The 26,592-nt window shown below is 48.3% G+C and overlaps 1 protein-coding gene across 12 annotated transcripts in view; it reads left to right on the plus strand.

Moving 5' to 3' along the window:
* Positions 1-26,592, plus strand: part of VRK3 (VRK serine/threonine kinase 3) — a 35,063-nt gene that overhangs the window by 6,265 nt on the left and 2,206 nt on the right. For 3 of the 12 annotated variants that reach the window (XM_055310488.1, XM_055310490.1, XM_055310491.1), the window contains exons 4-14: positions 3,635-3,772; positions 4,696-4,911; positions 9,350-9,411; positions 10,923-10,989; positions 12,403-12,487; positions 12,731-12,836; positions 14,342-14,434; positions 15,863-15,995; positions 17,360-17,480; positions 23,116-23,174; positions 23,709-24,589. In XM_055310488.1, the coding sequence (XP_055166463.1) occupies positions 3,635-3,772; positions 4,696-4,911; positions 9,350-9,411; positions 10,923-10,989; positions 12,403-12,487; positions 12,731-12,836; positions 14,342-14,434; positions 15,863-15,995; positions 17,360-17,480; positions 23,116-23,174; positions 23,709-23,929 (1,301 nt within the window). In that variant the 3' untranslated portion in view covers positions 23,930-24,589. The other 9 variants (XM_055310492.1, XM_055310493.1, XM_055310494.1 and 6 more) reach the window with 9 other exon arrangements.

Genomic DNA, 26,592 nt, shown 5'->3' on the forward strand with positions numbered 1-26,592 from the left:
AATGAACGAGTTTATTTTTTGTACTAAAAAAGTCTGCAGGGGACAGTCCAGTGTAGGAAAGGTGTCCCCATGATGCCTTAAGGGACCCAGACTGCTCCTGTCTTTCTGATAAGCTATCCTTAGCAGATGGGTTCCCCCCACCCATGCTTATTGCCGTGAGTTTTCTTTAAAAAAAAATTTTATTTATTTATTTATTTATGATAGACATAGAGAGAGAGAGGCAGAGACACAGGAGGAAGGAGAAGCAGGCTCCATGCTGGGAGCCCAACGTGGGACTTGATCCCAGGACTCCAGGATTATGCCCTGGGCCAAAGGCAGGCGCCAAGCTGCTGAGCCACCCAGGGATCCCCTTGCCATGAGTTTTCAAGATGACTCTTCATCTTCAATATTGGGTCTACATCCCAGACATATACCCAAAGTATTTACCTTAAGCTGAGTTCAGAGCCTGAGGGTGGGGAGGGTTGTTGGTTTTATTTTTTAGTACTTATTTATTTCAGAAAGAAAGAGAGAGCAAGCAGAATGGGCAGAGAGAGAGAGAGAGGATCTCAAGCACACTCTGTGCTGATCATGGAGCCCAATGCAGAGCTCAATCTCATGACCCTGATAGGATCATGACCTGAACTGAAACCAAGAGTTGGACACTGGGCAGCATGGGTGGCTCAGTGGCTTAGCACCACCTTCAGTCCCGGGTGTGGTCCTGGAGACCCGGGATCGGGTCCCACATCAGGCTCCCTGCATGGAATGGAGCCTGCTTCTCCCTCTGCCTGTGTCTGTGCCTCTCTCTCACTCTCTGTGTGTGTGTGTCTCTCATGAATAAATAAATAAAATTAAAAGAAAAAGAGTTGGACACTAACCAGCTGTGCCACCCAGGCACCCCAGAGCCTTAGTTTTAACTATAGCCTTCTCTGTTGCCAACCTAGGACTCCATTAGTTTATTCACTCCCCCAGTCATCAGGCAACAAATACACATGTACCATCTACTGTGTAGTTAGTTGCTGCTTGTCCCAGGTAGGTATTAACATGACACGTACCTGGTTTCTGGTTTCTCAGAGCTTTTGGAAGCCAGTAGGGCAAACAGACATTGAATACACAATTGCCAGGAGAGCATATGATAACAGAAGGAAAGTAGATAGACCCTGGAACCCATGTGAGGGAACTTTGTTTCTGGGATCAAGGAAGGCCTCCCTAGTGGATTAACATTCAAGCTGAGACCAAGGGATGATAAAAGATGATAAGTGAAGAGTGGGGTAAAGGTGAGGGAGTCATAAGAGTTTCAGGCATTGGGACATGATAAAGGGAAAGGCCATGAAATGGGAGGAGCCATACATGTTGGAAAAATAAAGAAAGACATCTCGCCTGGGGCAGACACCCAAGGGCTATGTAGACCATGGGCAAGGAGTTCAGGAATCACTGATGTAGTGGGGAGCTGTGAAGGGTTTCTACCAAGTGGGAGATACAATATGATTTGCATAATAAAAAGACCTCTCTAGAAAGTGAGAAGTGGGGTTGCCTGGGTGGCTCAGTCACTTAAATGCCCAACTCTTAGTTTCAGTTCAGACCATGATCTCAGGGTCGTGGGATTGAGCCCCACATCAGGCTCCACTCTGGGTGTAGAACCTGCTTAAGATTCTCTATCTCCCTCTCCCTCTGCCCCTCCCCCTGCTCACATGCACTCTATAGAGAGAGAGAAAGAAAGGAGGAGGAAAGTGGATCAGAGGTATGAAAACCAGTCAGGAGGCCATTCATTCCAACCAGGAACCAACCACACTAACTAAGTTAGTGACAACTGAAAGATTTCTGCTTTTAGTAATATGGCAGACTAAATGATAGGCAAAAGCCCCTTATGGTTCAGCACACCACAAAATGCTGGATAAAATATGAAAGGTATCTTTTTTTGAAAAGTAGGGCTTAGTGGTTCCTATCACTCTGAGTCCTGTTGATGATGGTGGTCCTGGACTGTTTGCCAGTCACTGGTGGTTTCAAGCCTGCTTTTTTTTTTTTAAGATTTTATTTATTTATTCATGAAAGATACACAGAGAGAGAGGCAGAGACATAGGCAGAGGGAGAAGCAGGCTGCATGCAGGAAGCCTGATGTGGGACTTGATCCTGGTACCCCGGGATCATACCTGAACCAAAGGCAGACACTCAACCGCTGAGCCACCCAGGCATCCCAAGCCTGGGTTTTAGTGGAGCATAAGAGACAAAGCTTAGGGCCTGAGCAGTCCAAGAGGTGAGATTGGAAAACTGAAAATCTGGACTCTTCAGTGGGTAAACCAGAACAAAAAAATGTTCCGCGGAAAAGGTTGCTGAAGTTATTTATTTGTCTGTCTCAGCCTCGATTGTGGGTGAAAGATGGAAGAATGTCCTCTCTGAGAATTCCTAACCAAGAACTCACATCCTTACCAGTTTGGGTCCAGAATTTATATGATCTGTGTAGCCTCCCAGAAAAACCTACATGGGAAAGTTAGTATAAAGCAATGAGGTGTGGGTGCCCCTCCCCAGCAGAGGTGAGCCTTCTCTTGGGAAACACCCTTTAAAGACAGATGTTAAACAGGTGCCTGGATGGCTTGGTAAGTTTACTGTCTGCCTCTTGATTTCAGCTTAGGGCATAGTATCAGGGTCATGAGATGGAGGCCAGTATCGTGCTCTATGCTAGGCATGGAGCCTGCTTAAGATTCTCTTTCTCCTTCTCCCTCTGCCTTAGATAATTCCCACAGGACCAGGAGCTCCTAATCAATCAAAAGACACCAGGAAAAGGCCACTGTCAGGATAAACAACAAACTATAGAATCATACCCACAATGACCAGAGACCTCAGTATTAACAGATGAGAATATGTCCAAAACACATTTAATATGTTTAAAGAAATAAGAGAAGAAATTAAAAATATAATGAAGAAGCAGATATTAGTTAGAATTGAAAAGGAACCAAATCAATTTGAAAAGGAACCAAATAAGTCAATCAGAGAAGGACAAACATTATATGGTCTCATTCATTTGGGGAATATCAAAAATAGTGGAAGGGAATAAAGGGGAAAGGAGAAAAAATGAGTGGGAAATATCAGAAAGGGAGACAAAACATGAGAGACTCCTAACTCTGGGAAACGAATAAGGGGTGGTGGAAAGGGAGATGGGCGGGGGGTGGGGGTGACTGGGTGATGGGCACTGGTGGGGGGCACTTGATGGGATAAGCATTGGGTGTTATGCTATATGTTGGCAAATTGAACTCCAATAAAAAAAAAAAGAAAAAGAAAAGGAACCAAATCAAACCTATAATGATAAACACAAACACCATCATGACAACCAGAAACTTGTTGGATGGTTTAACTGCTGACCAGACAAAGCTAAAAAGAGAATTAATGGATTGGAAGGTAGGTCTGAAGAAATTGCCTAGAAGAGAACAGAGTGACAAAGTGATAGAAGATACACAAGAGAGGCCAAGATCCAAGGAGGGAAAAAAAATAACTAAAATGAAGGGACAGTTTGCTTAGATATTTAGATGACAAGAGAAGCAAGGCTTGGCTCCAGGGATCAGAGGGAAGAGAGTGGTCTAATCCACCCTCAGGGTTCCTGGTTTAGAGATTCCTGGAAAAAGCCTTTGCAACCCTAGTCTGCATCCAGTCTTCCTTCCTCTAGGCTCAAGGAGACAGAACAACACCAGTCCTGAAACCCCCTCCAAAAAAGTGAAATGGTCCAGCTCTGTCACCTCCCCCTCATCATCCCTCTTCTCAGATGGTGACAGTTCTGGGTCTGAAGATACCATGAGACCCACAGGTGAGAGTTGGGGTCAACCTGGCCCAACTAGATGGGGAGAAGGCAGGTGTCAGACAGTCTGGGGCTTCATTCCCCTGCTCAGGCACCCCCTACCCTGCCTGGACCCTTGTCCTTTCTGCCCCACTTGCTGGACTGGGAGTCCTGCACGGGCAGGGACCAGGTAGACTCATCTGCATAGGCCTTGTGCCAGCCAGTTAGCATGGCAGTCTTGAGGACCATGTGCCCATCTCCTTCCCAGTAGACCCTTGGATCTAAAGCCTCAGCCCTTGGTGTCTCCCCTCAGTCCCTTGTCATCCTCCAGGCCCCACAGCCTCTTGCCATTCTGTGCCTTGGGTGGATGGTGGGTGGGAGGAATGGAGTAGGTAATATCCTTTCCTATGTTCATGTCTCCTCACCATGCCATCCCATTCTCTTGCCAACCTGGGAGCCTGTCAAGGGCAAGGCCTCTGTCTGACAAATTTCTGAAACTTCCTTGTACTCAACACAAGGCCAGTCCTATTTCAGGATATTTGGGGTTGAATGTCGGGAATGTCTTTTTTCCCCTTGATAAACTTCTGCTTATCCAAAAAGACCCAACCCAAATGTCCCCTCCTCCAGGAAGCCTCTCTTGACTTCTTGAGGCACTGTCAGTCTCTTTCTCATATTCCTCTTTACTGCCCTGTTTCAGACTCAGTTCTGACCAGCTGTGTCCAGGGTAGACTCCCCCACCAAATTATGGGCTCCCAAGGGAAGGGCCCAGGTTTGACTCATGTCTGGATCTCCAGCTTTCACATACAAGGACCTGCTTATGAAAGGTTCCAAGAAGCATGTGTTGAATGAACAAATGAATAAACTAACAGTATGATGAGCATTGTCTTATTACCCACCTAACTTTTCTTTCCCGAATGCTGCTTTTTTCCTCTATTCTGACCATCCTCCCACAGGGTCCTGGAGTATATCCTCAACCCCCCAAAGTAGCCCACAGACAACCAAGCGAAGCCCACAGATGACCAGGCAAAGCCCTCAGACACTGAAGCGGAGCCGGGTGACTGCCTCGCTTGAGGCTTTGCCCACGAGGACGGTAGTGACGGACAAGAGTGGGAGGCAATGGATCCTGGCATCCTTCCAGACCAGGGACAACCAGGGCATTCTTTATGAAGGTACGCCATCCACAGGTGGACAGCCGCTGGGCTGGGCGGGGGTGTCTTCAAGCCAGGTCAGGGGGAGGATTCTGAGAATGGAAGTGGAAGCCACCTCCCCAGTGCAGACATGCCTCTAGACAGCTTTCTCTTAGAATTGAGACTGCCAAGCTACCCCTACCCATGGGGGCTGGGCAGGTAGAACAATTGTGTGCAGGAGCCTGAGTGTGAGCCATCGGGAATGGTGGGGATTGTGGCCAGCTGGAAAGCAGGCGCCCTGTGTAAAGAGGAACTCCATCTCTGCCTTTGTCGTGTGGCTGAATGATAAGGATGAAGATGAAGGTTCTATCTATCTTGCAGTGGTGGTGTGGAATCCCTTTCCCCAAAAAAATTTGGTTTGAATGTTGAGAGTGGAGAGGGAGGCTATGAACAACTAATTGCTCACATAATTGAGGTCTCTGGGGAGAGCAGGCCTGACCTTCATTGAGGAGAGGAAGGAAAGGCACCTGGTGTGGGTTTTTATTTGGTTAAGGGATAAGGCGAGGGCTCCCATGATTTGCATCTCCCACCGACAGCAAAGGAAGGAGTCCCCACGCTTGCTCACCAGCCTGCCCAGGTGTGGGACCAGAGGGGAAGAGGCAGGATCCAGCTTAGAAGCTGGCATCATTGGAATCCCTGGGTGGCGCAGCGGTTTGGCGCCTGCCTTTGGCCCAGGGCGCGATCCTGGAGACCCCGGATCGAATCCCACGTCGGGCTCCTGATGCATGGAGCCTGCTTCTCCCTCTGCCTGTGTCTCTGCCTCTCTCTCTCTCTCTCTCTCTCTCTCTCTCTCTCTCTCTCTCTGTGAATATCATAAATAAATAAATAGATAGATAGATAAATAAATAAATAAATAAATAAATAAATAAATAAATGAGAAGCTGGCATCATCAAGCTTTAAACAATGGAGTCAGACACCTGTTACAATGAAGAAAAAAAGAACTGGGGTGGAAGTGTTAGATTAACCAACCTGATGTTTATCGAGTGCTTATTCAAGGCCACTCTGTGTTCTAAGCACTTTGTATTTTAATAAATAAATAAATAAATAAATAAATAAATAAATAAATAAATAAATAAGAAGCTGGCATCATCAAGCTTTAAACAATGGAGTCAGACACCTGTTACAATGAAGAAAAAAAGAACTGGGGTGGAAGTGTTAGATTAACCAACCTGATGTTTATCGAGTGCTTATTCAAGGCCACTCTGTGTTCTAAGCACTTTGTAGGAAGCTTTTTTTTTTTTTTTTTTTTATTGAGATAAAATTGGGGATCCCTGGGTGGTTCAGCGGTTTGGTGCCTGCCTTTGGCCCAGGGCACGATCCTGGAGTCCTGGGATCGAGTCCCACATCAGGCTTCCAGCATGGAGCCTGCTTCTCCCTCCTCCTGTGTCTCTGACTTTCTCTCTCTGTCTATCATAAATAAATAAATAAATCTTTAAAAAAATAATTGAGATAAAATTTACAAAATATGAAATTGATGATTTTAAAGTTGCGGTTCTATAAAAAAATAATAATAATAATAAAGTTGTGGTTCAATGGGCTATAGTCCATTCATGGTGCAGCTCTCACCTGTATCTCATTCCAGAACATTCCCATCACCCCTAAAGGAAGCCATGTGTGAAAGCACTCACTCTGCATCCCCCTCTTCCCAGCCCTGGGCAACCACTAATCTGCTGTCTCTCTAGATTTCTCTATCGTGGACGTTTCAGATTTTGTGTCTCTCTTTCCCTACACATGATGTTTACAAGGTCCATCCACATCATAGCATGTTTCAGGACTTCTTGTGGCAGAGTAATACTCCTGGGTGTATGTGTATCATGTTTGGCTTCTCCATTTACCAATCAGTGGGGGTGTGGATTGTTTCCACTTTGGGCCATGATGACTAGTGCTGCTGTGAACATCTGTGTTTCCATGTGGCCATGTATTTGCTTTGTACTTCCTAACTCGTGGTGGATGTCCACATTGTACTCGATGAGGAAAACGAATCCCAGAGTTGTTAATAACTAGCCAGAGATCTGGCTCCAGAGGTCTTCCAAGTATTCAGGAAGAGCCAGAAATCTGGATTTTGATAGGAAGTCTCTGATTTGGAAGTGTCAGCGGGACAGGGACCACTGTCAGAGAGGTGGCAGCAGGACTGGTGAGGGCCGTGGAGTGCAGCAGCAGCATTACCCACAGGCATGTCACCTTTCTCCTTGACCAGTTTTCCTCAGTCAAGAAGTGGTGGGGTTTTATGTCCTGTAGTTAAAAACAATCACAGTGAAACAACAACAGCAACCAGAATTGCAATCTTTTTTTTTTAAATAGCCACAGATGGTCTTAGCCACTCTGTACCCTGTCCTAAATTCACACCACCAGTCGGCTCATCTTATCCCTTAGTCCTACAGTGCTATAAGTGGGCACTCTTCCTTGTCAGTTCCCAAGTTACAACGTCATCCTCCCTGTCTCCTGGGAACAATTTGGGAGAACCAGTAGACGCCACTAGAGAAGCTACTAGATATGCTAGTCACACCTCCTCCCCTCATCATGACAACCAAAACTACCTCCAGACACTGCCAGATGCCCACTGGTTGTGATTAAGAACCACTGAGTCAGGGCATCCCAAACATGCCTCCAGCTAGGGAGAGACTCCATCAGTTGGTAACTATCAGGCGGAAGTGCTATGATTTTTTTTTAAAGATTTATTTGTTTATTTGAGAGAGAGAGAGAGAGCACAAACTGGGGAAGGGCAGATGAAGAGGGAGAAAGGGAATTTCAAGCAGACTCCCTGCTGAGCGTGGAGCCTGAAGCAGGGCTCAACCCCATGACCCTGAGACCTCAACCTGAGCTGAAACCAAGAGTCACATGCTCAACTGACTGAGCCACCCAGGCACCCCAGTGCTACAATTTTATTAGGCACCTTTCAAACCAGCCCTGCGACAAAGAGGTTGGGGTAGAGATGGGCATGCGAAGCTAAGGTGGGGCATAGGCAAAGGCATAGAGCCTAGAAACCCAGGAACGGGAGTGGGAAACATCAGGACCCTGGCATTGCTGGCAGTGAGAAGGGGCCATAGGGTGCCTGGGTCCCCAGCAAACTCTCTCTCTGGGGAGGTGGGAGAGCGCAGCCAGACCTCATGGGCTATCTTCCTGCCTCTGCTGACAGCTAGTTATCTGACCTGTGAGGAGCCTGCGTCTCCCTCTGCCTGTGTCTCTGCCTCTCTCTCTGTGTCTCCCATGAATAAATAAATAAAATCTTAAAAAAAAAAAAAAAGAGGGAGAGGGAGTATCAGACTCCCTGCTGAATGGGGTGCCCGATCTGGGACTCAATCCGAGGACCTGAGCTGAAGACAGACGCTTAACTGACTGAGCCACCCAGATGACTTTAGCATGAAGTTTGTAACTGAGCAGAAAGGGACAAACATGCAGGTGTTTACAAGGTAGAGGGGAGGAAGGAAGCAAGTGGTGGGTGCAGCCCCGCAATAGCCTCAGCTGGCCCCATGGGGGCTCTGGGGTGGAAGTGGTCTTCCAGCATGGTTGTGTCAGGCCAACACAGCTGGGCCTTTATATCCTCCTTGATCACCAATGGATATGGGCTGCCCCAGAATTGCAGCTGAGGGGATCCCTGAGGGGCTGAAGGCTACCTGTGACAGCACTCCCCCAGTGGCAAGTCCTTTATCACAGGGGGGATCTGCATCCGTCACACGGTGCTCACCCAAACATGTAGACAAATGCAAATAGCTGATGTGTTGGGGGTCCTCAGGACCATCCCACCAGACTCAGTTATTCACAAGAAAGACCTACAGGCCTCAGCGTGTACTTGTTCTCATGCCATGACTTGCTACAGCAGAAGGACACAGAGCACAGGCAAAGGAGGGAAAGACACAGAAAGTCCAGGGGAGCATAAACTTCCAAGAGTCCTCTCCCCGTGGAGTCACAGGGAGATGCAGGATGTACAAGAAATGACAACAGGTGTGAAATGTCCTCTACCAAGGCCATTCCTGAAAGACTCAGCAGCTAGGGTTTCTCCTGGGAGCTGATCACATAGGCACACTCTGCCTGGAACATACCAACATTCTAGACACCCAGAAGGAAAGCAGCTGTTCAGCATAAGAGTTTGGGCACTGGGGGCCTCTCTTGCTGTTAGAGAATGCTGGCACCCTCCGCAAATCCAGGTTCCCAGACACCAGTCACAGACCACCCATGCAAGCAAGCCTTCTCAAGGAGAGAAGTCAGGCGTTCTTGTTAATAACCCTTTTTATGTAGCTGAATGTTAATAAGAAAAAAAAAAAAAAGAACCTATTCAGAAGTAGGAAGGAAGGAATTCTGAAAGCCCTGAGGTCGAGTATTCTCTGACCCTGCCAGAGAACCAGAAGTGCTGGGATTTTGAGGCCTGTGACTCTCACCTTCCCTGTAGATTATAACCTTGCTCATTTTGTCCACTCACAGCTGAGCCTATCTCCCCCATCGCCTGCAAGTCAAGTCAGAAACAGAGATTCTCGCTTAAACTCGTGAGTGTCCCTGGGGACAGTGCCAAGAGGGGGAGGGCCCGGGGCTTGGGCACCACTGACCTCCAAGCCCCTGTGAGGACTGGCGTAGGCAGGAGAGCCCGGCCTGGGCCTGCAAGGGGGTCCGTGCCCTTGGGCGGGGCACATCTCCCTCCAGCCTCAGCTTCTTTATCAGAGGGGGCCTGGGAAGCTGCAGTGAGGTCTGCCATGAATCCTGGTTCTGGTGCTGTCTGGCTGTGCAGCCCGGGCAAGTGCCTTCCCCCCTGGGGCAGAGTTTCCTCATCTGTGTGAGGGAACCACTAATAGCCATAATGTGTGGCCCCCTTGCCCACTACCTGTCTGTGTCCTGTGTTTATTGAGCACCCACCGTATATCACTGTGCTGGGTATTGGGGTCCATCAGACAAGCAATCAGAAGGGTGGTCCCTGTGAAATCACACACAACCCTAGCATGCAGGAAACATGCACCCGAGGGGGGCCCAAAAGGGAAAAACAAACCAAGAAAGTGAGAGCAACCAAGGCGGATGAGTCGTGTCCTTCAGCACAGAGGAAGAGCCCAATGAAAGGATATTGTCCTGGTTAGTAGCCTCATCATCATTATCCTTAAGAGCTGAACTGACAGATGACTTTTATTTTCTTCCCTTCATTTATTCACATTTGCTCACCCCTAGAAAACAGGGCAGCCAGTCCCAGTGCCCTTCCCTAGCCCTAGACAGAGGCCATGCAAGTGGGCTCCAGAGCCAGGCTCACAGATGAGTAATAGCACCTGCTTGTTGAGAGCCTGCTCCGTGCCTGTGCTGGGCTAGGAGTCTCACAAGCAAGCCTGTGAGATAGTTACTCTGTTCTCCCATTTAACAGATGAGAAAATGGGGACTTGATCACTTGCCCAGAGACACCCAGCATGCAAGTGGCTTTGTTTACTGCTGTATCGCCAATGCCGGTAGAATGCTCAGCACATAATAGGTGCTTTATAGGAAGAAGGAATGAATGGCAGAGCTGAGATTCAAACCTAGCTAAATCTTTAGCCCAGTGCTCTTAAGAAGCCAGCTGTACTAGTCGTATATAAACTCCATTTCAGGGGCTGAGGTGGCTGCCCCAGCTCCTACCATGTCCTCTACATTTCAGCCAACTGGAACAGAAGAGGAAAGGGAGAGCCTGCGCAGCCCTTTGAGGGCATAACCTGGAAGTTGCTCACATCTCTTCTGCTTACATCTGTGGGCCAGAAATTGGCGATAGGGTCATTCCTCGCCACAAGAGAGGCTGGGAAATGTAGTTTTTAGCTGAAGACCACATGTCTAGGGAAATTTGTGAATCCTCTCATAAAGGAAGAGGAATCTGGGTAGTGGGAGATCATGTGGTCACATGAAGCACCCTAGGGGATTTGGTTCTGATGTGGGGGTCATGGTGGTGGTTGCTGGCACTAACCCGGGGTGATGCATGGCCAGTGATGTCCTGGAAGCCCTTGCCAAAGAGCTTCCACTGTGACAGCCTTCTCCCCCTGCCGTTCCCAACTAGGATGCCAAGGATGGGCGCCTGTTCAATGAGCAGAACTTCTTCCAGCGGGCCGCCAAGCCTTTGCAAGGTATTTTGCAGGGAAATGGGCAAAGGGAAGAGAGTTAGGGATACTAGCTTGGCCAGAACAACTAGCTTGCCTCTGAAGGTGTGAGAAATATGGGCATGATATCACAGGCCCAGAGGTATGTGCCCTGTCACCCGTTGGGCCTCAGGCCTCAGAGGACAGACAACACGGGTGGAGGCTGGTTATATGTACCAGCTCTGGAGAGCCAAGTGTTAAATTTTCAGAAGGACTGCAAGGCAGTTGCTAAACAGTCATTATTTAAGATTAATTCCATCGGGGATCCCTGGGTGGCTCAGTGGTTTAGCACCTGCCTTCGGGCCAGGGCGTGATCCTGGAGTCCCGGGATCGAGTTCCAGGATCGAGTCCCGTGTCAGGCTCCCTTCATGGAGCCTGCTTCTCCCTCTGCCTATGCCTCTGCCTCTCTCTGCGTGTGTCTCTCATGAATAAATAAATAAATAAAATAAATAAATAAATCTTTAAAAAAATAAAAATAAAATTAATTCCATCAATTTATAATCAAGTAGATTAAGAAAAATAATGAATAAGTACTCAAAACATCACTTCCTTTTTTAACACTTTTTTAAAAGATTTTATTTATTTGAGAGAGAAAGAGCAAGAGACAGCATGAGCAGGGAGAAGAGGGAGAAGTAGGCTCCCCACTGAACAGGGAGCCTGACTCAGGGCTTGATCTGAGGACCTGGGGGCCATGCCCTGAGCCAAAGGCAGACACCGAACTGACTGAGCCACCCACACACCCCAAACTCATCACTTCCTAATTGTTTGTTTAGATACATACCAGCCGGCAGGCCATCTGGAACACAGACCTCATCCATTGCTTACATCCATTGTATGTTTGGTGAAAATACTATATGATGATGCGCTGGCATCTCTTCCAGCTCCACACTCCGTGATATAGGATCAGTGGCCTGAAATGGACCATGGTGGGAAGTATTGTTACCACAAAAATTGGCAAACCCTACCAATCAGGGCTATTTTCCCTGGACAGATGGCCATTAAACTTTTATGAGCATGCCACTGGATCTGTTCCATCCAACTGAGACCCAGGAAGAGGGCACAGACCTCTAGTGATACCATGCCCAGTTGAGACATTTCCTGATCTTACTAGTTATACATGTGAATTCAGAGGTCCCTCTGTTCTTACCCCTTCCACTCCAGATTTGTATATGCTTTCAGCCTTGTTCACCCCCTGTCACCTGCAGATAAAGATTACAGGCAGAGGTCAATGAGGAGCGCTCTGTCACCACCCTGCTGTCACCTGCCTGCAGAAGTGGTGTCTCCAACCAGGAGACTAAGGGTCTGACTTGGGCTCAGGCACACTCTGCTTCTGCTCTGAGAATGGGCTATGGGCCCCAGGACCACCTGGGCTCTAACCTCTCACTTCCCTGCCTCCCACAGTGAACAAGTGGAAGAAGCTGAACTCAGTCCCCCTCCTGGCCATCCCCACCTGTGTTGGTTTTGGCGTTCACCAGGACAAATACAGGTGATTTCATTCACTTGCTAGCCACCTGGCTGGTCCCTTTCTTTCTCTCCCTGTCACATGGCCATTCACTTGCTTCCCTCTCCCCAGCTTTGAGCCAGGCAGATCCCCTAATGATCAAGAACCCTTGATCTCGCTCAGGGCCAGGACCTCGTTGCCCCCCAGCCAGAGTCCATCCGTGCTGGCCTGTATCCTGCCCCCTCCCCGGTCATCTCTCCCACCTCCTGGGACACTTCTGTCTTCCAGGTTCCTGGTGTTTCCCATCCTGGGGAGGAGCCTTCAGTCGGCCCTGGATGACAGCCCAAAGCATGTTATGTCAGTGAGGTGTGTGTTCCAGATGGCCTGCCGGCTGGTATGTATCCAAAAGTTGCTGGCTCCCGTCCAGGGAATGGCACACTGGGTCCTAGATTCTCAATTGGCTTGTTCATTGACACATTCAGCGCCTGCCTCCCTCTGCTGGACACTGGGGGCTGGCACTTGACCGGAACAGGTGAACACAAGGCCATTAGAACCAAAGTGACAAGTATTTGCATGTGGGAGTTGGGGGAAGGGGCCCCAGCCTCAAAATGAGGGGCTCATCGGGCTTTCTGGTGGAGTTTGTTTCTAAACTATGAGTGAGAAATAGCAGGGTGTTGGGATGCCTGGGTAGCTCAGCGGTTGAGCATCTGCCTTTGGCTCAGGGCATGATCCTGGAATCCCGGGATCGAGTCCCTCATCGGGCTCCCTGCATGAAGCCTGCTTCTCCTCCCTCTGCCTATGTCTCTGCCTCTATGTGTCTCTCATGAATAAATAAATAAAATCTTTAAAAAGAAGAAAAAAAGAAATAGCAGGATGCTGGGTGGGGTGGGAGTGGAGATACATGAGGAAAATATTCCAGGCCAAGGATACAGTGTAAGCTCAGACTTGTATAGGAGAGGGAGACTGAGGCATTTGTTCATTGATTTATTCTCTCACTCATTCATCCCTTCATTAAATATTTATCAAATCGCTGCTGGGCATCAGACACTGTCCCAGGTGCTGGGAGTAACATAGACATGGTTTTTATGTCTACTGGAAGAGGGTGATACTAAATTTAACAGTTTCACAAGCTATGAAAGTTTCCTGAAGGGTAGCCCTGGTGGCTCGGTGGTTTAGCACTGCCTTCAGCCCAGGGCCTGATCCTGGAGACCCAGGATCGAGTCCCACATCGGGCTTCCTGCATGGAGCCTGCTTCTCCCTCGGCCTGTGTCTCTGCCTCTCTCTCTCTCTCCCTCTCTCTCTCTCTCTCTCTTTGTGTGTGTGTGTGTGTCTCCCATGAATAAATAAATAAATAATCTTTAAAAAAAAAAAAGTTTCCTGAATAGAAGTGTGAAGTGTCCCTCTACTATGATGGAGGATACGAGGACCCAATTAAAATTGCTGGAGAGATGGAAGTGGCCAGTCAGCGACCTATTAGGTTTATCCCCAAAGCTTCTGTGCTAAGGACGTCTGCTGTGGGACATGCGTGACGGAAAGGGTTAGGTCGTATTGGGATGGAAAGGTCAGTAGTGACCAGATTGCACAGAACACCAAGCTGAGGATCTGGAACTCTGTCCTGAGGGCAGTAAGGAGCTATGGGAGGATTGGGAGCAAAAGAGGGGCAGGGTCAGCTCTGGATACAGATAGACCCTGTGGGCCACATAGGGATGGGCTGGAGGGGGTGATAAGGAGGCTGGGTGAGGTTGGCATGAGAGGACAGGCCTGAGGAGATGAGCAATCTTCAATCACAAATAGTGCCTCCTGACCTCAGGCCTAACTGGAGGTTCCTTCACCAGGCTTTGCCTCAGAGTCTCTTTGTATTCATTATGCTACTCATGGAGATGCTGCTTTCTCCCCCAGCTGGATGCCCTCGAGTTCCTCCATGAGAATGAATATGTCCATGGAAATGTGACAGCTGAGAACATCTTTGTGAATCCAGAGGATCTGAGCCAGGTAATAGGGGCTCTCTGGGCTCAGGATCTCATCCACCTCAAAATCTACATGTATTTCACAAAGCTTACTTCAGGTAAAGAATCGCTATCCATCGTATATAAAGGGCTCCTTTGAATAAATAAGAAGAGATAAGCAACTTAGTAGAAAAATGGACAAAGGATGGGAAAAGCAGTTCATAGAAAAAGAAATCCACAGGTCAGTTAAATGTGTTAAAAGATGCTCAGGCTCCCTAACTAATACAGTAATCATAGAAATGAAAATTAAATCTTCCGGTTTTAGGGATGGGCAAAACTTAAAAAGAATGGTATCTGTTGCTGATAAGGATGTAAGGAAACAGAAATTCTTTATATGCTGTTGGAAGTGTGAATTGGCCAACCTTTCTGGAAGGTAATTTGGATATAGCAGTCAAAATTTTAAATGTATATATATATTTTTTTTGATCCACCAGTTCTTCTTTTAGGAATGTGTCCTATCCATATATTCACAGGAATGTGGAAAGATGTATGTACAAAACGCTTCTGACAGCATTGATTGTAATAGTCAAATGGGAAAACCTTAAACTATTGGTAGGATACTGATTAAATAGCGTTTTGAAGTAATTCTAATTACTTTTTCAGTTGCAAATAGGAGAAGCCCAATTTAACATGGCTTTTAAAAAAATGTTTAAGGGCGTGTTGCAAATTATTGGCCCATTGAGTGGGAAAATCCAGAACTTCATTGGCTTCAGACAGGGCTGAACCAGTCTATCTGACTCCAAATTTTAATGCCTGGAACCACTATTAAAGTGCAGAGGCCCTTGGGGCACTTGAGTGGCTCAGTAAGTAAAACTACTGCCTTCCACTCAGGTCATAATCCCGGGGTCCTGGGATTGAGCCCCGAGTTGGGCTCCCTGCTCAGTGGAGAATCGACTTCACCCTCTCCTTCTGGGCTCATTCTCTCCATCACTCTGTCTCTCTCTCAAATAAATAAATAAAATCTTTAAAAAACAAACAAACAAAAAAAGTGCAGGGGCCCCTGGCTGGCTCAGGCAGAAGAACGTGCAACTCTTGATCTTTGGGGTTGAGTTCAAGCCACACGTTGAGTGTGGAGAGATTACTTTAAAAATAAATAAACTTTACAGTGCAAAAAACTAGGTGCCCAGGAAGAGGTATAGTGTGATCTCTTTGTGAAAAACTTAGAGCCCCTTCTGCATCCATGTGTGTTTACCAGTTATTCAAAGAAAACTATTTGAAACAAGGCATAAGAAACGATTATTTGTGGTTACTTCTGAGTGGTGGGTTGTGGGCTGGGGGTGGTTGGTTTGGGTTGGGTTCTTTGTACTTCACAGCCTTCTGTACTGTTTGGCATTCAGTTACTTCAAATTGCGCCCATGATTGAAATCTCTGGCTCCTAAGCTCCAAACTGTATGGCTTCTCCACATGTCCACAGGTGATGCTGGCCGGCTATGGCTTCACCTTCCGCTATGCCCCTGGAGGCAAACATGTGGCATATGTGGAAGGCAGCAGGAGCCCACATGAGGGGGATCTCGAGTTCATTAGCCTTGACCTGCACAAGGGATGCGGTAAGAGTCCAGAGGAGGGATTCGGGGCCAAGGAGACACGCTTGGTTTTTGTAGCCACAGACAGAAGGTGGCCAGACACAGGAATCACACTAAGGGAGTTATAATAGGGATTCAGAACCATGAATAGCCTGCATTAGGGAGTTGTAGGGCAGCCATTCAGCACCAAGGACCATTCAGCAAGCGGCTGGACACAAGGAGGTTCCACATGTCCAGGGGTTCAGATCCAAGATCTGGTTTAGACTTGGAACTTGAGAGTTGCCCAGTGACTCTGGAGAGTCATTCAGGAGAGACTGTCAAGGAGACAACTAGCTATCCATGTCTGGAGCACAGGAATAAGTCTGGACAGAGACCCACATATCGGCAGTATCTCAGGAGTTGTCAGCTGAAGCTCTGGGAGAGGAATGAGATTATCCAAAGAAAGTGTACAGAGTAAGAAGAGAGTACTTTGAGGAGAAGATTCCTTGAGATCTCAGCCTCTCCTTCCCAGATCCTTTGATAGCATGGCCATCCACATGCCTACCCATGTCCTCCCACCAGACTGAGCTCCCACAGGGAAGGGGTGGCCTGGCACCTGTGCCTCCAGCATCAAGTGGTGGAAGTTCTGGTACAGTCAACTCTCAGTGCTGACTGAGAAGTTGAATGCATATACGAATTGTTGTCTAAATCATGTCATTCAGGAAGCATAAAAAAATAAAATCCCACAGTCTTCATTACCTTTTTTCTTTTTTTTTTAAATTTTTTTTTTTTTAATTTATGATAGAGAGAGAGAAGCAGGAGGAGGGAGAAGCAGGCTCCATGCCGGGAGCCTGACGTGGGACTCCATCCCGGGACTCCAGGATCGCGCCCTGGGCCAAAGGCAGGCACTAAACCGCTGAGCCACCCAGGGATCCCTTTTTTTAAAAAGATTTTTTTTTTCATTACCTTTTTCTATCTGGGCTCCTTCATGCCCTGCTCTGCCACCCCATTGCTCAGGTAATCCCACACCATACTCTGTCACCATGAGACTGTCAAGGACAAGGACCCAACCAAACTCTTGTCTGGGATTTAAGAATGTGGAATGGGGCCTGGTGCACAGAGCTCTGAGAACTCAATGAATGAGTGCATGAATGAAAGACAAGTAGATGAGGGAGTAAACTAGTGAAAACAGGAATGTAGGCATGGCTGAGAGAGTGAACAAGAGTAATTGAGAGACTCATGAGAACATAAGAGCAGGCAAATGAAAAGTGAATAAACAGGTGAGTGCTTGTGTGCTTGGATGGTTGAGTGCATGAGTGCATTAAGTCAGAGAGAGAAAGGAAGAGGGTGGATGTGTCAGTGAGTGGAGCATTCAGACTGAGCTGCCACCACCTGCCCTCCCTCACCAGGGCCCTCCCGCCGCAGTGACCTCCAGACCCTGGGCTACTGTTTGCTGAAGTGGCTCTACGGGATCCTGCCATGGACAAACTGCCTTCCCAACATCGAAGATATCATGAAGCTGAAAGAGAAGTGAGTCTTGGGGTCAACAAAACCCAGCACTGGCCCGGCACCCTCGTAGGTGGGGCAGAAGCTCAGAACCCAGCAGGAAACAAAAAGGAGGGGGAGGCAGTGTCCAGCAGAGCCAAAGCCTTTGCAGTTCTCGGGCATGTCCTCTAGTATCCATTCCAGCAAACAAGCTCATGGGCTCTGGAGTCACACTGCCTGGGGTCAGGCTCCAACCCTGCCACTGCAGTGTGTTGGGAGGGAAGTCTAACTTCCACAGGCCTCAGTGTTCCCCATGGGATGAGATCTTATTAGCACCTACCTTAAGGTCTATGGAAGGTTTGGGGGAATAAGGTACACAGCACTCAGCACAGAGCCTGACCTGTAGAAAATACTCAACCATGCACAGGACACCATGATTCATTCCTTCACAGACAAGTGGCCAGTGTGAGCAGTTAGGCCTGGGCCCTGCTTTAGCATGTGGCAACACCAGCCACCAGTGTCCACACTTCCTTTCCTGCCTTCTGCTTGTAAAACCACCAGATCCTGCTAGTTCTTGTTTAGATATTCAACACCAAGGACAGCAGACGAGTAGCTGAATGCAGAGACATTCAGTATCAAGGACAGCGAGCAGCGGGGTTGGGAAGGAAGTGCCCAGAGGCACTTTGCTCTTCAGCACCAAGGGCAGGAGACAGCAGGACACCACCACCACCACCACCACCACCACCACCCCCCAAAGCCCTGCAAGCCCAGAAGTTGGGATTCAAGATCTGGTGTAGCCTGGGGGCAGGGGTAAGAGTTTCCCAGGAGTCATCCAGGAGGGTCCATCTAGGAGGTGGTTGGCCATCCATGTCTGAAGTGCAGGAATGACGTCTAAGGAGATTCAGACCTCAATTGCTCTCTCAGGAGTTGTCAGCAGAAGCCCTGGGAGAGAATGGGAATATCCAGGGAAAGTGTGCCTGGTAGGAAAAGGGGAAACTCCAGGGAATGGCATCGAGTCCCTCATGCTGCTCAGTTCTCTATGCTGTGTCACTAGCTCATGTTGGGTCTCTCTCTCTCTCTCTCTCTCTCTCTCTCTCTCTCTCATTCTGTTCTTTCCCTTTTATACCCCACCACCACCATTTTTTCTCAACCATGAACTCAATCTGTATTCTACTGATAATGTTTGCTTAAGTGTATCTGTATCCTGAACTTGTGTGGTGGTGGTGGCACTGTATGCGTCTGACCTGCATAAATCATATTCTGCTCTAAATCTCAACTGTTTCTGGTGCTGTTTCACTCAGCACCGTGTTCATCAACTTTAACTGCATCGTTGCACATGCATCAAATTTACTGCTTCCAACTACTGCTTTTCAATAAGCTTATGTAGACACATCTGTGACCTTGGACAATCTCTGATGAGTGTATTTAATTTGCATAAATGGTACTGAGCTCTAACTTTCATTCTGTTTCCTGCTTCCTTTCACCCAGTGCTGTACTTTGTATCTTTCACTTCATTGCTAAGTTCACTGCCTCCAAATCCTGCTCCTGAATTTGTTTGGATGTATCTGGATCCATAGAAAATATGTGATATTGCAGCTGGGTGTGTATTTGATTGGCACAAGTGGTACCATGCCATGAATCTCATCCTTCTTCAGGTATCTGCTCAGTTATCCCCTTCCCAGGTGACCTGCTTGTGGTGCTCAGAGGAAGAGATCTGTCCCGGTCACACTGGCCTGCTCATAATGACCTATTCAAGGCCAGCATGTATCATGCACTCATCTGTGCCAAGTACTGCACCCAGTGCTTCCTGTGTCATCCTCAGAACAACTCTGAGGTAAATGCTCTTATGATTGAGGCACAGAAAACCCAGGGAAACAGGCCAAGTCACACAGCTACTAAGTAGAGGTGCTTAGACTCAGCCAGACCATTCGACTCCAGGGAAGGCTCTTTCATCTCAAAGCCAGGTGAGAGGTTTATCACAAATGGACTGGTGGCACTTGGATGCAGGCTTCCTTCACTCAACAGATACTTGTTGAATACTTTCTATGTACCACACTCTGTTCTCGTCCCTGGAGAGACAGAAATAACTGAGCCTAACATCCCTACCCTCTGGGAACTCATCTCCTAGTGGAGGTGACAGACAGTGAAGAGACAGAGTGAATGTCTCTTCAGAGCATGTCACAGGCCAGACTAGTTGGGACCGTTGAGTTGGAGACTCAGGTGTCCCCCAGGGTGACTGTCATGGTACAGGCATGCACTGCTCCTTTAGATTTAATGGCTAGGCCAGGTTTCATGGCAATGGTGATAGATGACAATTGCCCTCCAGAAGGGCAGTGAGGCAAGGAGGATGTCTCACTTTGGCGCTGATACGCCCTTGATGTCTCTGCAGGAGGGAGAGACATAAGGAGAGGGGCGCTTGGCTCCCAGGCTTCCACAGGCAACCTCTGCCTCAGAAGCCAGCCTCAGAACCCACCAGAACATGAGCCCATTGCCCTATTTTCTCAGAATTGATTTTTGCACTTTGTAGTTTTTCCAGTAGCTTTACATTTTTGAAATGAAGCCAGGTGAAAATGAGTCGCAGAATTGTTAACACCGGCAATAGGAGCATATGGCTCAATTGCTAAAGCATTATGTGTGACCAAAACCTACAAACTGCTCCTTTATGCTCTTCTGTTGGGTTACGGACAAAGCTGAGCTGCTCTTATGAGGAGATCCCAAAACACAGTAGATTAAACGAGGTAGATGTTTACTTATCGCTCAGGAACAGTGCCTTGGCCCCTCCAACATGCATATATCCTCCTATGGTGCTAGCTCTGCTGGCCCCATCTCTCGTTGCTTCTGAAGGGCAGGACTGGGGATGACATGCATCTCTTGGTCACATAGCTACCACAGCTGCAGCGGGGGGGCTAGGAAATGTCTCCAGCCTGGGGCTGCTGACCCATGGGATTCTGCCCTTAACAAGGCACAAGTGACAGTGGGCAGCAGGTAGAGACTCCACGGTGCCACCTTCAGTCAAATTTCACAGTGAGCACTCACAAAATAAGGAAAGCATGCATGAGCCTTCATTCACAGGCCCGGGCTTCAGTGTGAACACACAGGTCACACAGACATGGCCCCAGCCTCGGGCAGTTCCTGGGCTGGGAGGAGACACCTGGGCAGAAGTAGGTGCTGCTCTTGAAAGTGGAGGCAGCCCCAGAAACATCGTGGGAGTGGAGGGGAGGCAGGTTACCTGGCCTCAAGCCACTGGGTGCCTTCATCCAAGAGATGCCTGACCCAATCTGTACAGAGCACAGGACCTCCCCAGGCAGGCAAGGGGAGGCAATGTTTCTAGGCAGATAGGATAGCACATCCATGAACTACTCATCCGTTCAGAACCTATTCCCTGGGGGCATTTATGTGCCAGCCCTTGTGCTAGGAAACGCTGGAGACGCAGATGTGGATCCACTGAGGGCACCACTTGTCATCAGCGAAATCACCCATCGAGGCTCCACTGAGGCTCCACTAGGTCGAATCCTGCTTCCACTACTTCCTCTCACTCCTAAGAACAGCCTTGTCCCCCTTTTCACAACTCTGCCACCTTCCGCTTCGCAGGAGAGAGACCATCAATGAGAGGATGTGCTTCCCGAAGAAGTACTTACCAAATTAGTGCAGAGTAAATATGATAAGTCTTAGTAATAATCTTAATATAGATGATTTAAGTGCGAGGAACAGTTCATTTCTAAGCCCCAGATCCCAACCACAACCACAGAGGGGGAAGGTCGGAAATCTCAAGATTCTCCATGGTGAGGTGCTCATTATACACACCCCACCCAGCCTCCGGCCCAAGACCTGAGGCAGTAACACAAAAGACCATGAGGGGGCGATGTTGCCACATGCACATTTTCTGGAACCCTAACTTGGCCTCTGGGTCATCTTTACTGGTGTGCATTGCCTTTTTGTTCAACATTTGTTCAGTTTCCGTACATTCTAGTTCACAATGGAATGAATGAATAAAAGAGAGACATTTTGATTCTCCAAGGCTTTCTGATGGACCCATCCCCTTCTGGGAAAGCCCAGGTGCCCCTGGGATTTGGTCCCTGCTCTTAAAGCAGCAGGCTGGGCAGGGAGGTCCCACCTCCCAACAGCCAGTGGTAGAGTTGCTCATGTAATTTATGGCATGCTAGGGGTGCAGCTCTTGGGTGCCATCACTCAGCCATTTGCCACACATATCCTGAGGCTGCCAGGAGAGAGGAAGGTCAGACCTGGCCCATCTTGTGTCTTGACAGTTGCCTTAGGGCATCCTTGGACTACGATCAGCCATTGAGCAGTGTTCAGAAGGGAGAGCAGCCACCTGCTGGGGACCAAGATGGGCGACAACCGTCCAGGGCAGAAGGAACAATATGTGCCAAAGCTAAGAGATGTGGGTGGATGCTTGACCTAGATAGGGGACCAGAAGGGATTTGGTGTGACCCAAGCATATGACAATAGGAGGAAGTCAGAGAGACAAACTCAGAGGGACTGGCAGCCCTGCATCCTGGGGGTTTTGGGGTTTTCCCCAGGGCACTGGGGAGTCCCTTGAGGGCTGTGAGCAGGAAGGGACAGAGTCAGTTCCAGGCATCAAAACTCTGTTTTGCCATGTGGGGAATGCGCAGGAAACTGGGAAGGAGGCCTGAGGTCCAGGGAGAGAGTATGAGGCCTGAACTAGACAGAGAGGGTCAGGGAACAGGAAGGTGGAGCTTGGGGACCTCTGGGCTGGGTTGGAGGAGACAAGGACAGCACCCAGGCACTGTGTGGAGAGTGGGGAGCCAGGTCGGTGGTCCAGGCCAGAGAAGATACATTGGGCTGGGACCGTGAGGACCAGTGGGCCGGGACTGTGAGGACGGAGCAAGGGAAGTGGATGAATTTCTATTTTTCTTGAGTGGACCACCAAGACGGTTTGTGTGTGTGTGTGTGTGTGTGTGTGTGTGTGTGTACAAATACATGTGTGCATCTATAAAAAGGAAGATAGTCAACCCTCAGTTATCTACAGATTCTGTATTTGTGAATTCACCAGAATCAGTATTCACAGTGCTTTCTAGATCATTCTCAGACACACGCAGAGTAGCGAAAATTTTGAGCCATCTGATGCATGCAGTCCCAGCTGAGGCTGAAAAAGGCGATGCTCTGCCTTTTCATTGCAAATCTCACATTGTAAACAAGGATCCTTTATGCAGTCCTTTTAAAGCCACATTTTCCAGATTTTTGTGCTTTTTGTTGGTGATTTCACTGTTTTAAAAGGTCCCACACTTGGTGCTGAAGAGCTATCTAGTGTCCCTGAAGTGTAAGAAGGCTGAGACGTGTCTTACAGAGAAAATACCTGTGTTTGTGAATTTCCTTCAGGTATGAGTCCTAGTGCTGCTAGCTGTGAGTTCAGTGTGAATAAATCAACAGTGTATTAAAGTATCTTTAAACCCAAACACACAGAAGACAAACTTCAGTAATGATCAATTGAAATCACAGTGAAAACATTGTAACCAGAACCTCACAGGAACCTGATGCTATGTTTCCCCTCAAAGCATTTACTAATCTGGTGTCGGAGGCCACACTACAGGAGAGTGACCCCAAATAACAGGAGCCTACTGTACACCTGCTAGACATTCTGCTTTAAAAGTTTGCTCTCCCTTCCCTAAAAGACATCTTGCAAACGCCCCTGTCCTGTCAGGTTTCTTGACAACCCAGAGACCCTCGTGGGACAGTGCAGTCGCTGGATGTGTCCCTCAGGTATGTTCTGAAAGGGGAAAGGAAGAGTTGAGGGCCTTGGTGGGGACCAGGTGGCGTGGGTCCATCCTGGCATTGCCTCTCCATGTGCATATATGCCCATCGTAGGAAAACGGAAATATTGCCTGACCCCAAAATTCTGAAGTGTCTCTAAATAACAGCACACATGCACATACACAACCACACACACAAAATTGTATTTCTCTATGAAAATTTCTTTGGGATAGAAATACGGGCCAGGTCCTGCCTGGTGATTTTTCTCCTGGTCCTAGGGTAAGTAGGGAGGAGGAATTATTCATGCTGATGCTGCCATCCGATGGCTTGACTGGGGCAGGCTTGTTCAAGTGCTCCTCTCCCATCTGGTGACTGGCACTGGCTTGTCACTGGCAGGCCTAGGAGGCCTCAGCTCTGGGCTTCTTCACAAAGCACTCTTAGGAAAACTTTCCAAAAGGACATGAGTGGAAGCTGCAGAGCACAGGAGTCCCAAGATATCACTCTGCCACATTCAAGCAAGTCACAAGGCTGACTCTGACTCAGCAGGTGACCATCTGTCTCTACCTCATGAGATGAGAGAAGCAGCAGACATTGCAAAGGGACACAGCGCCGAGATGGGAGGAGCCTCACCCCTACAATCTGCTGCCAGTTCTTCCTCTGTGTATGAAGCAAACATAGACAAATATATGCACACGTGGTTTTGTTTTACAAAACCATTGTTTTTACAAAACTGTTATTTAAAAAAAAAAAATGAGGGGATTTAGCGCGATTTAGCGCCTGCCTTTGGCCCAGGGCGTGATCCTGGAGACCCGGGATCGAATCCCACGTCGGGCTCCTGGTGCATGGAGCCTGCTTCTCCCTCTGCCTATGTCTCTGCCTCTCTCTCTCTCTCTCTCTCTCTCTCTGTGTGTGTGTGTGTGACTATCATAAATAAAAATTTAAAAAAAATAAAAATAAAATAATAAAAATTAAAAAAAATGAAAATAGGCTCACCTTACATGCATTTTGGTCAACATCTTGTTTCCATTGATCGACACTGGCTTTTCTGTGTTCTTACTCCTAGATCCATTGTAGCCTTTTTTAAACAGCTGCACAATATTCGTGATTTGGCTAAACCATCTTTTTATTTTAAGATTTTATTTATTTATTAGAAAGAGAGTAAGTGCAGGAGAAAGGGAGCATGAGTGGGAGGGGAGGGGCAGAGAGGGAAAAGCAGGCTCTCCACTGAGCAGGAGCCTCCCCTCAGGTGCCCCACTAAACCATGATTTTTATTTTTTTTAAAGATTTTATTTATTCATGAGAGACACACACAGAGAGGCAGAGACACAGGCAGAGGGAGAAGCAGGCTCCATGCAAGGAGCCTGACGCGGGACTTGATCCCGGGTCTCCAGGATCACGCCCTGGGCCAAAGGCGGCGCTAAACTGCTGAGCCACCCAGGCTGCCCTAAAGCATGATTTTTAAATCTCCATGATTGGAGATTTAGACTGTCTTTTTATTTTTTTCCTAGTGCCGCTTCTGTAGAACTTCCACATTGCCCTCTAAAGAGGAGGCAGAAAGAAACGGATAGTTTGTCTCCTCCCGCTCTGTAAGGGCTCATTTTCTAGGTACCTTGAAATCCTGGGTTCTGATTATGGCTCTGCTCTTCAAGTCACTTTCCCCTCCCTCCAGCCTTGGGTTCTTGGGCGCTGAAGAATGAACCCCTGGGTTAGCTCCCTGAGTCTTAGCCATTCTAAGCCAAGCCCATGGCTGTGGCAGGGGGCGGGGGGGGGTGGTGTTGGCGGCGCTTCTGAGTGGCTCAGTCACTTAAGCATTTGCCTTTGGCTCAGGTCATGATCTCAGGGTCCTGGGATCGAGTCCGAGTCCGTCATCAGGCTCTCTGCTCAATGGGGAGCCTGCTTCTCCTCCTTCTGCCTGCTACTCCCCACTCCCCTTCCCCTCCTTCTTCTCCCCGCTGCTCCTTCTCTTGCCTGTTCTCTCTCTAATAAATAAAATCTTTAAAAAAAATAGCTGAGGCATAAAAATCAAAAGAACATTTCATGGTACATGAAACTTGTCTAAAATGAGGCTACAGCATCTGTAAAACAAACCTGTGTGGCCTCACAACCTGACCACTGGCTTTACTGTCATCTCTGGCTGCTTTTGTGGTACACAGACCACACACACACACACACAGCCAAAACTGCTTACCCTCTGGCACTTTTTTTTTTAATATTTTATTTATTAATTCATGAGAGACACACAGGAAGAGGCAGAGGGAGAAGCAGGCTCCCTGCGGGAAGCCTGATGGGGAACTCCATCCCAAGATCCCAGGATTGTGACCTGAGCAAAGGCAGATGCTCAACCACTGAGCCACCCAGGTGCCACCACTCTGACACTTCAAAGTGGCTGACTCCTGTTTTAGAGATACACACTAAAGGTTTATAGGTAAAATGATATAATTAACTGGCCTCTGCTTTACCAATATCAGAGGGGAAATGAGATTAGCTGTGAGTTGTTGAGACTGGATGATGGGTATGCTGGTGCTGGTGATACTGTTCTACTGTTGCATAGGTTTGACATTTTACAAAAAAAAAAAAAAATTTAATCTAAGTGCCTGAGGCAGTTCCAGGTGCAGAAGAAGCACTGAGCAAACAGGCACAGCCCCCCAGGCTCTGGGTTGGGCCCCCTCTCAGGCCTCTCCCGTGATGGGGATATCTGGACCACAGAGACCCTGCAGGAGTACATGAAGGTGGTGATGACCCTCCAATATGATGAGAAGCCACCCTACGTCATGCTGAGGAACAATCTGAAAGCCTTGCTGCAGGACCTGCGGGTGTCAGCCTACGACCCAGTGGACCTCCAGATGGTACCCTAGGTAGGTTCCAGTGGGAGGAGTTCGTGAGTCTTAATAGCCCTCCATGGCCCCAACCCTGCTTTCCCAGATGCTTTTTTTTTTATTTAAGATTTTTCACTTATTTATTTAAGAGAGACACAGATAGCGAAAGAGAGCATGAGCAGGGATGAGAGGGAGAGTCAGGCTCCATGCCGAGGAGGAAGCCCGCCGGCTTGATCCTGGCATCCCGGGATCATGACCCAAGGGGAAAGCAGATGCCCAACAGACTGAGCCACCCATGCACTCTCCCAGATGCCATTAAATGGTTACTCCAGAGCCAACTTCCCAGTTAGATACTGGATTTTTCCACAGGGTTCTTGAACCTTTCAGCCCTCAGGAAATATTCCTCCATCCCTCCATCCCACCACCTGTAGCCTCTGCTTTCCTTCGAGTTGACTCCCTGTCTCCCCACCCCACCACCAAACACACTGCCTCTGTGCCCGGTGCCACCTTGCTCTCCCTGTGGCCCACAACCTTGTATATGGCAGCACCAGACTCCCTTGTGGGTTGGAAGGATACCCTCTAGAACCAGTGGCTGGGCATTTGCTTGGTTT

Source organism: Nyctereutes procyonoides, unplaced genomic scaffold, assembly GCF_905146905.1.
Source record: "Nyctereutes procyonoides isolate TBG_1078 unplaced genomic scaffold, NYPRO_anot_genome, whole genome shotgun sequence".
NCBI lineage: Eukaryota > Metazoa > Chordata > Mammalia > Carnivora > Canidae > Nyctereutes > Nyctereutes procyonoides.